The sequence below is a fragment of the Solanum lycopersicum genome, chromosome 2 (assembly GCF_036512215.1).
Source record: "Solanum lycopersicum chromosome 2, SLM_r2.1".
NCBI classification, from domain to species: Eukaryota; Viridiplantae; Streptophyta; class Magnoliopsida; order Solanales; family Solanaceae; genus Solanum; species Solanum lycopersicum.
Window position 1 is genome coordinate 18,025,651 of NC_090801.1, and position 10,523 is coordinate 18,036,173.

At 41.6% G+C, this 10,523-nt stretch overlaps 1 protein-coding gene across 1 annotated transcript; it reads left to right on the top strand.

The window, feature by feature from the left end:
- Positions 1 to 338: 338 nt before the first annotated feature.
- On the top strand, positions 339 to 647 carry LOC138341917 (uncharacterized). The gene has a single exon (XM_069294102.1). It carries the CDS (start codon positions 339 to 341, stop codon positions 645 to 647), a length of 309 nt encoding a protein of 102 aa, XP_069150203.1.
- Positions 648 to 10,523: the final 9,876 nt, after the last annotated feature.

A 10,523-nucleotide genomic window follows, 5' to 3' on the forward strand; every position in this document is an offset into this window, starting at 1 on the left:
AGGATATACTTAGGGCTTGCATTATTTATTTTAAAGGAAGTTGGGATAAACACTTGTTGGTGGTGGAGTTTGCTGATAATAATAACTTTAATACATCCATCTCCATGGCTCCCTATGAAGCCTTGTACGGTAGGAGGTGTAGGTTTCCTATAGGGTGGTTTGAAGTTGATGAGCCCTCGATTCTTCATCCCAACTTGATTTATAAGACATTGGAAAAAGTTCATATCTTAAGTAACAGGTTGCAAATGGCCTATATTCGGCAAAAGTCTTATGCCGATAATAGGATAAGTGATTTGGAGTTTGAAGAAGGAGATAATGCGTATTGGAAATATTAAACAATGAAAGGAGTGGTTAGCTTTGGAATAAAAGGGAAATGGAGTCCCCGTTATGTGGGTCCTAATGAAATCTTGCAAAAGGTTGGTAAGGTTGCTTATGTTTTGAAAGTTTCTAATGAATTGGCTTCGGTTCAATCGGTTTTCCATGTTTCTGTGTTGAAAAAGTGTATCGGTAATCCTGAGTCCATTCTTCCTATTGAGAGTTTTGGTGTCAAGGATAACCTCTCTTCTGGGGAAATCCTGTGTCAAATTCTTGATAGGAAAGTCAAGAGGTTGAGGAATAAAGAGGTGGTTTCCGTGCAGGTGTTATAGAAAAATTAATTAGTCGAGGGTGATACATTGGAGGCCGAGACCGATATGAAATCCCTATATCCTCATATTTTTTAAATTTAAGGTTAGCCTTTCTTTTTAAATATATAATTATGATAGAGATTTGTTTTCTTGATTTTTGAGTGAAATGTTGCAAAAATGACATTTATCTTTTTTTTTGAAAACCTCACAGTAAGTCTTACAGTGAGACACTGTAGTATTGCTATTCATAAACTTGAAATTTTGCTTTTGCTTGCTCTGAGTTATGTTGTGCATTTTTAAATGGTGAGTCTTCATGAAATGATAGGTAGCATATTGATTTATACGGTGTATGTTGAGCTCATAAATGTTGTGCGATGGAAATGCCGCTTGATGAAATTTTTAAGCCTTAGGATTTGTGATATGATTTTTTATAAATAGATATTGTTGATTCGGTTGTGCTGCTAGTCTTGGGTTTATTCTGTCCTTTAAAAGAGATTTAGATTCATTTGGGGAAAAATGTTCCTAAGGAGGAGATGATGTAATACCTTGAAAATCCGAGACTCATTGAAAGGCCTAACAGAGGTGTCATAAAGTATAAACACTGTTTCTAAGTCCATTTTTAATGAAGATAGATCATTTAGAAGGTTTAAGAACAAAAATGTTTCGGGAGTTGGTTTAAAGAAGTGTTAGTGTGCCTTAGACTTTTACTAACTTTTAGTTGTCGAAAATGTAAGAAAATAGGTGGAAAGGTAACTAATAGGTGTTTGAGTTGTTTCATGATTTGGAACGTTTTGGTACGACTCCCCAAGGACCAACCAAAGGCCCTCGAGGAGAACCCCTGTAGTTTGATGCAACATTGACTGGCAGTGTGCGTCAATGAGGCAAACGACTGTTCGTAAGAGGCCCCACAGGGCATCGAAGGACATCATCGTCCCTCACACAGAAATATTGTAGAGGGATTTGTTTACATAGTTATTTTTATACTCGACGAAAGGGACAACGGGGCAACATGGGCTCGATGGGGCGTCGAGGCCACCATCATCCCATACATAGAAAGATGGTAGGGAAGACTCGCTTGCAAAGTTTCTGATAGAGACAAGGAAAGTGAAGGACAGATGGAGAGGTGTCTGTCGACCCACCGACTCACTATCGACGGGGTCTCGTCAGTGAGGGGTTGAATTTCACTAATGTATTTTAATGATTTTATTTAAAATAATTAAATGGTTTAGGGGTTAGTTAGTGATCTAAGAAACCAATGAAGTTAATTAATCCCCTCTATAAATACCCTTTACCCTCATTAACCAAAAGACATCTATCAAAATAAATCCTTTTCATTCTCTGTTATTTCTCTCTCTACAAGAACCCACCATTGAAGGCTAGCAAGCACTAGGGTTTTGGGGGCTGAAACCGGGTGGATTCTTCATCAAATTGTTGAGAGACATTAAGCTATTTGTCCTTTTCACCTTTGAGATCCCTTGTCAAAGGAATTCTTTATAATGGATTTCAAAAGGTTAAGTTTTCTTATGGGTTTCATTCAATTACAAAATTGGATTTATGGATTGAGTTGTTGCTGGATTCTTAGGGTTATATTGAGTATATTTACAGGTGATTTAACTTGTTTATGATAATTTTTTATTGTTTGGTCAAATTGAAGAACATGATTCTCTATCCCTAACCCTAGGTAGTGATCTTGACCTATATTGTATGTTGATCATTCAATTGAGTTTGTTGATGATTATAATACTATCCTATGGCACTATTATAGTTGAATTAAGATTAATTATAGGCCTATCATGCTAGTTCTTTAGATATAATTTTGGTTATGAATTGTTATGTATAATTAGCCTATGTATTTTGTATCAAGTTGTAATCTTAAGATGAATTGTGCTATGGAGATGCAATTGTACTTGTTATTCTATTAATTATAATTTTGTGTTAATTTTACTCCCGATGTTGGGTTGAGTTATCGGTTGATGGTAAGACCTTGATGTAAACTACGAGAAACACTTGGTAAGTCTTAGAATCTCTATCTTTATTTCCGGTTGTGATTAATTATTGTTAAGTTATGAAATTACGTTGGAGTATGCCTTATATAAAGTTAATAGGGTGGTATAACGTTGAATTGAAATGTCTTGACTATGTTATGAGGAAGATTAAGGTGTATGTGCTATAAGGATGGTGAAAACTATCTATGTGCCTGAATATGTTATGAATTGCTAAAGTGTTAACCTCACTTATATCGATTGTGATTAAAGGTCTTACACTCATACAATTCTTATTGAGCTATTAATAATGATGATTATACAAGGGTAAGACCCTATGACCTAAACTAAGCTACGATTACAACAAGATTAAAAACATTTAAATAAAAGGGACATCGCTTAGCACCGAGTGATATTGTGAGTGAGGGGGTGACATATTCTTATATAATGAAGGTAAGGGTTAACTACGGTCCTCACGGTGTTGATAGCCTCATGAACCAAGGTAGCGTGTCGAGTTTAATTTTCCATGATTTATCCCCCAAGATCCAAAAACTATGTTGCCACCCTAGGATACTAGCTAGTGTATCCACCTAGATAGCTACGTTTATGTTAGGTTCTACCTTGGTGGGTAGACAACATTTCATCGGTGTAAGGTTTCATGACACATGATTTCACATTAGCTCATGTGGTCTATGTCGGTTAAGGAAGGAGTTCCTTAAACTAAAATGAATGAATGAAGTATTGACTAATTGAAGTGATTTGGGGGGTTTGACTTTAACTTAGGTAGGGGTATGAGACTCTATCTATGACTTGCACTAGTTTGCCTTGATAAAATCTTTGTGAAGTTAATGTTATGCATATAAACAAAAATATAATGTAAGTGACTTTATATGTTAAATCATATGCTTATGAATATGAAATTTGTTATCATTGTTAAAGAAGGAATAATACATGAGATGGAAGACAATTCTATGTGAAGTGAATTGTTAATTATGATCCTTGGTGGGTTACTTGATTAAGTAGGGTTATGGGGCTTTACTTGGTCATTGCACTTGTGGCTTATACACATTATAGTTGGTTGGTTGGTGTATTTTTCTATTTATGTGGTTTATTCTTATTCATGTTTGTGATATTATTACGTGATGATAGAGTTAAATGAGATTATGGGTTTAGTATGATGACGTGCATATGGTATCATTAATTTGTTTAGTACGTTCAAAAAATTGGTTTAAATAACACGATTGCATTGAATGTCCCTTTCTAGCTTACTTTGTTGGTATTTGTGCATATGGTCTCATACTTAGTACATGTGGAGTACTAACCCAATTTTCTCCCTTTTTCTCAAACATTTTAGGTTCCAGTCGTTGAAGTTGATTTGAGTAGATTTGAAAGAAGACTTTGATATTCTATCATCCAAGTGGTAGGTCCTCAAATTCCCCGAGGACGATGCCAATACTCTCTTTTCAAAGTTATTTAGTTACTACAACTTTTGTATTGACTCTATTTCCTATTTGAGACAAAGTTGTATAAAGCCTATATGTGGCATACTCTAATTGATGTAGGGCTATGCCCAATGTTGTATTCCTCATTTAGATGGTTTATGAGATGAGATAGATTTATGACTATTTCTTTACTATACAAGTGTGTGAGATAAATGTAGAAGACTATGTAATCTTCTTATACGAACGAGTCTATGCATACTCGATATTACTATTATTATGTGAATGTAGAGGTCGATATAAACCTCTGATTTCAAGTAGTTTAAAAGTTTTAATTTCTTCCGTATTTTAATCGACGAATGCAATGATGTAAGACTAAGAGACTTTTCTTAGTCCTGATTGAGGACGACGATGCCGGTTAAGCCTAGGGGGTAAACCCAGATGTGACAAACATCACCACTTGAGTCATTAACTAGAACTAAGTGATACATACACCCCTTTGAAAGTAACTTCATCGCCTAAAGGTACGAAATGAAACGACTCTTGGGGATGATGTATTATTACTCCACTCTATGAATGGATCATTTGGAATATGAAACATGAAAACGCGAGTTCTGCAATATATTGATTCATAAAAGGCATGGAGATAGTCCATTCCTAGTATGACATCAAGATCTACCATGTCTAACTCTATTAAATCATACATGGTACTTTTGTGAATGACGAAATCAGGAAAATCATGATAGAACATTTCTGCTAGAATGGATTAACTAACATGTTGGAGACACTTAATGCTTCCCTATGTTCTTCATGAATAATTTCAAAGTTCATAGCAACATAGGGAGTTAAAAAATATAAACTTGCTCCTGGGTCTAACAATGCATAAACACTAAAGCCATATACTAGAATCATACTAGTAACAACATATGGCGAATTCTTATGTACTTGGTGATTATTGAGAGCATACAAAAGGTTTGTTCCTCTGCCAGCACTAGAAGTAACTCCCTGATACGCTCAAACTTACTTCTCGAATCAGAAGTAAAGCGGTCGTTTCAAGTAAATAACCCAACTAGTGAGGTAGGGATCGTTCCCACGAGGAAAATAGTCTAGACTTAACTTCAACCTATTATTACTATTGTTTGGTCAATGACTTCCCCATCTTCCTTCCGCAGCTGCACTACGATGCCACCCACGGACCTTCACAAGCACGACGGACCGTCATAAGCTCCGTAGGTGGTCTCTTCTGCAATTCTTCGCTCAAAATCTCCGCATTTAGCTTTGGACAGATTTCCTGCAAAACAAAGAGAAACTTATAGAAAAATTAGCACAAAAAGGATCTTGGACACACTAAACTTAAGGAAAAAGTATTAATAATACCGTGAAACTACGGTATATCAACACCCTCAACTTAAATTTGTTGTTTGTCCTCAAGCGACACACTATGACTTACTACACAATCTTTGTACAATAGTATCCATCTTTTATCCTTTGCAATCATTTGGCTATCAATCCTGATTAATCTCATCAAATCTATACATGCTATCACTTTTAGGCTTGAATTTTGTGGGATTAGAACATGACACAGACTCACCATGCACTAACACCTATCTTCTTCAATTTCTCACCGAGGTGCTAATAATTCCGGTATTGTAACTAGTGTCCTCACTTCAATACGAAATCCCCAGTTTTTACACAATGATTTCAGTTTGAGTATAAGGATTACTTTTCAACACTCGCTTTCAGAACAAAGTCATACTCATTCATACCTATTGCCATAAGCTTGCCCTTATTTTCACTGCCTTAAGTTCGCTATACAACCCTTAGGATCACAATAGGACTGTCTTAGCTTGTAACATAGGCTCAGAGTCAGGTAGGGTATATTTAGGTACACTTTATTGACTTTTTGCCCTCCTTGACATATCGGCTAAACCTTCCACTTTCTATCACTTTATCTAGCCCAGTTTCTCCTATTCTTTCATTTTGCTATTTTCCCTTCTTTCTTCATTTGTGTAAGTGACTCTTTCCTTTTTTTATTGTATATTTCTCTTTTTCTTTACTTTTCTGTCAACGAGTTCTTGAGTCACTTTACTTTTGTTCTTTCTCTCTCTTTGTTCTTTCAACCCCACTTTCCAGAGCATTCCTCAAAACAGCCACCCTCAACTCATGGCTTTGCCATGAGTCAAGGTACACAATACCCAAAGTTGGGTCAGGGCCATAACGAAGGTTGTTTGTGCATTAGCCACCCTCAACTTATGCGTTTGGCATAAGCTAAGGTGCACATGTCCAAGGAGGTACCAGGGCCAACATATTGTTCCCAGAAAAAATCAGTTGGGGTGAAAAAGAAAGGTCTAATTTTAAGCTCAGATTATTTGGATCAAAGAAGGATAACTTTCATTTGGTTTCTTTTATTTAGGCTAGAATGGGCTATCTTGAATAAGGGCCTATGATCCTTTCCTATTTGTGTGTTACAGCTTACTTTTAGTAGGACTAACCAGGAAAGTTCTAGCTCAGTACCAATAGTGAACTATTCAGATTTCCTCACACTCACTTGACATCTCATCACTATACAAGATTATCAGACACCTAGTTCGAATTGAAGACTTAGGGTAATGCAATGGTGTAACTCTATTTCATGCTTAGAGCCACACAATTATCAATTACTATGCCTAGTCATGCAACATTTTCCAGTTTTATCAGGATATCATTTCAGCCATCATGATTCAGAGTTAAACTATGTACAAAAGATATAAACATGCCGGTTCAACAGAAAAATTAATCAATCTTTTGGGGGAAAAAGAACACAGGAAAGAAAACCCCAAAAGAGGATAGTGAGTTGGGCTACTCAGACTTCACCCTAACACTCACATTCCATTTACCCCACCCCCAACAAAAAAAACATGCAACTGTCCTCAATGCATAAAAAATCTAAGTATTAGAGTGGTAGGTGAAGCAAACCTATGGCGCAAAGCGCCGTCGATCAGCAAGATTGTGGGTCCGGTTCCCCGGAACCCAAGTCCTCTGCAATCTGGACACCCTCAGTGGTGTCCTCAGCAACATCCGCACCATCAGTAGTGACTCCTGCTATCTCTGCAGTGCGGGAGCTAGACGCCCCAACCGCTAATTGTGATGCTCTGATTCGGTGTGCCTCCTCCTCAGCAAGTGAGGCTCTCCTCGCAGCCTCCATCTCTCGGCGCTCCTTCTTCCTTGATCGCGCCTCATCCTCTGCTCGACCCCTACGCCTCTTGGCACTCTCTCGAGGGGGAGGTGGTGGAATTTCTGAAGTAGCAAACAGAGCAGCCAATACAGTGTCCTCAGCAGGCTGGACAGACTCCGGCACCCTCGCCTCTAGGATCGTGTCGATGTCTGCACGAAGACTGTCGACTGCAGCCTGAAGAGTCGACACATCCATCGGAGGGGCAGGTCGGGCTAACACTCTCAACTCAAAGGCGTCCAGGGGCTGGTTAACCTCAGCAATCTTCCACTCTATAAACTGCTCCATTTTCCTCTCTAGACGCTCTTCAGACTCAGAGATCGACTTCTGCATCCACGGTTGGATATGATGCAGAAGAGTGGCCATTTGTGCCTCTAGTTTTTGGACCCTAGCAAGCGGGACCAGTGCCAGTAGAGGGGCTGTGTGAGAGGAGCTGGGGGTTGTGCTACTACCTGGGATAGACTCGACCGGGGTAGTGTCAGTGGACGCCTGTGTAGATGTGCGGGCTTGGGCTACAGTATCCGCAAGATCATCAACAAGTGGGGGCAGCTCTGGATGGGGCCTTCTACCTGAAGCCAACTCATTGGCCTCGTCTTTGATGAGGCCGATGTCTACAGTGCCCTGCGGGGTCTTAAGCTGATCTACGTGCCATATAGGCACACCTGCGGACCTGCAAAGGGCAAAGATCATACACGGGAAGGGGTAGGTAGTAGTGACCTTGAATTCCCTCTCGTGCATGACTGCCTAGAGAAGCCATTCGAAGTCCACCTCGAATTTGGCTATCATCGCCGCCCTCAACATTGCTCGATCCCGGGTAACGATGTTATCAGCAGCTGTGGGGGAAAGGCAGTGACGGACGAGCAGCCACAAGAACTTTGCTATGAACGTGAGGTTGGACTTCTTGATGGCCCCCTTCGGCTCAGTGACCCAATTGACACCCTCTTCATCTACTGACAGGTGCAGGGCCATCCACCTCTTGGTGGTCTCTCTCAGTGCTGGCTCGCGCAAGAACTGTCCATCCATTACTATCTGCCAGCGGTAGTCAAACTCGGCAGTGATGGGGGTTCGAGTAGCATCTACACTCTCGCCGTATAGAAACCGGCGGATGGCTGGCAGGGAAATGTCAACCTGCACGCCCCGGACTCAAACCTGCTCAAGTGGGGCCTGTTTAGCGGGAGCAGCCCACCTATCGATCTGTGATCGGAGAGTCGCTACATAGTATGCGTAGAACTCTTAGACCATTTTCTCACTGTATCGTCCTAACGGATGTGCTGTCCACTCTAAGTGGTGCTTGGTGAAGAGGTTGTGGATCTCCGGCATAGTTGGGAGACTCCCTGTAAATACCCGCCGCTCCAAGGTGAGTGTTCGAGTCATTACTCCTTTATCAGTCAGGGACTTGGCATCGGAGTAAAATTGAAATTGGCCGTCGACACACCACCGGTTAGGCTGGTCAGAGGGTATGGTGGGGACCTGAGCTGGTGCGCCGGATGTAGAGTCTGAACTGTCAGCCTCATCTGACGAGGCCGACGCTGCAGCAGTGGCGGGTGCGGGAACCTCAGCAGAGCCAGAAGCTTCCTCGGACCATGATACTCCTAAGGACCCAGACGGTCCTTCCTCATTTGTGGCTGACCCAGAGGGTGTGCCGGTCAGTGTGCGCTCCTCATCAGACTGGGAGGCACTGACTACGCCGGACGCCACCGTCTTAGGTGTGGATCTAGGAGCACGTGCAGCACGGGAAGGTGTGGAAGTGCCTGGGGGCACATACTCAGGGTCCAGCTCATCATCAGAGCCTATGATCAAGCGTGCAGACGGGGCACCAGACATTGATCGCCCACGTGCGTAGGTTCGGTCTTGCTTGGGTGCCATAGTATATAGTACCTGCAAAGGATCACTATTAGTACGAGTAGTGGAAAACAAGACAAGCGAAGCCATACGAAATAAAATAGTGAAAATAATATGTAATTGCTGTAGAAACAGTGACACACGACGGGCCTGGTGACGGCTCATCGTGACTATGACGGACCGTCGTGAGGTCCGTCATGTTGTACTTGGACTCTGTATAAATAGAGAACCCTGAAGGAGAGTCTCTGACTAGAATGACGGTGTGTGCAGGACGGACCGTCACAGTTACGACGGTCCATTGTAGATGTCCGTCGTAGGACACTTGGGAAAAAATATGGAGACCCTTCAGAGAGGGGTCTCTCACCGTTATTACGGTCATGCAGGACGGACCGTCGTCGGTATGACGGTCCATCACATGTGTCCGTTGAATGACACTTGGAAAAAAATGAGAGACCCTTAGAAACAGGGTCTCTGACAACCAGAACGGTTGTGCAGGATGGACCGTTGTGATGACAACGGTCCGTCACATGTGTCCGTTGGGGAACACTTGGGAAAAAATGAGAGACCCTTAGAAACAGGATCTCTGTCTAGCATGACGGTTGTGCAGGACGGACCGTCACGAGGACGATGATCTGTCACGTGTGTCCGGTAGGACAGGGGTTCTAGGGCTTGTGCAATGGACCCTACGATGGTCCGTCATGGCTACGACGGTCCGTCATCTGGGTCTCGTTCTGAATGACAGTGACAGAACTAAAGGTACCCTAAGCAACCTCGATGAACCCACATCAACCTTGTAGTGTTTTGGACCTATATGTGTCTAACCCAACTACCTAGGAAACTAGCAATGCAAAAGCACCTAGGTAAACATGGTAATTTCGAACATTTGTAACCTAGGTAAGGCAGAATCGTATAAAGTAAACAAAATACTATGAGGAACTAAGCTTAATACTAACTAGTAACAAAAATGCAAGATAAATGAGTATAAATTAGAGACACATACCGTAGAAATGGAGAAAAAACAGATGCCAAAGTACTCGGTGGCAAGGTAGACACTCACAGCAGCAGTTTCCACTAGTAAATAACACTTTAGGGCTTTGGAGAATTGTGAGAGGGCAATGATCGGTGGAAGGGAATGGGGAAGTTAAAAAGAGAGAGTAATGGGAGAAATAAGAAAGTACTGGGGTGAAATATGGAGGGGTGGGGAGTTTAAACGGTCTGATTTTGGAAAAGGGTCCAGCCGGGTCGGGACGGGTATACCTCATTAATCACGCGACGGTTCCCCGACGACGGTCCGTCGCAGTTGTGATGGCCCATCGGTGGTTCCGTCGTGGTTGCCCTAGTTTCAAAACAACAGAAAAACGTACCTGGTACGACGGATGAATACGACAGTCCGTCGCAGGCGCAACAGTCCGTCGATGTGTCC

Excerpts from the sequence above, each read along its gene's own strand:
- LOC138341917 (XM_069294102.1), top strand. The coding sequence starts at position 339 with ATGAAAGGAGTGGTTAGCTTTGGAATAAAAGGGAAATGGAGTCCCCGT.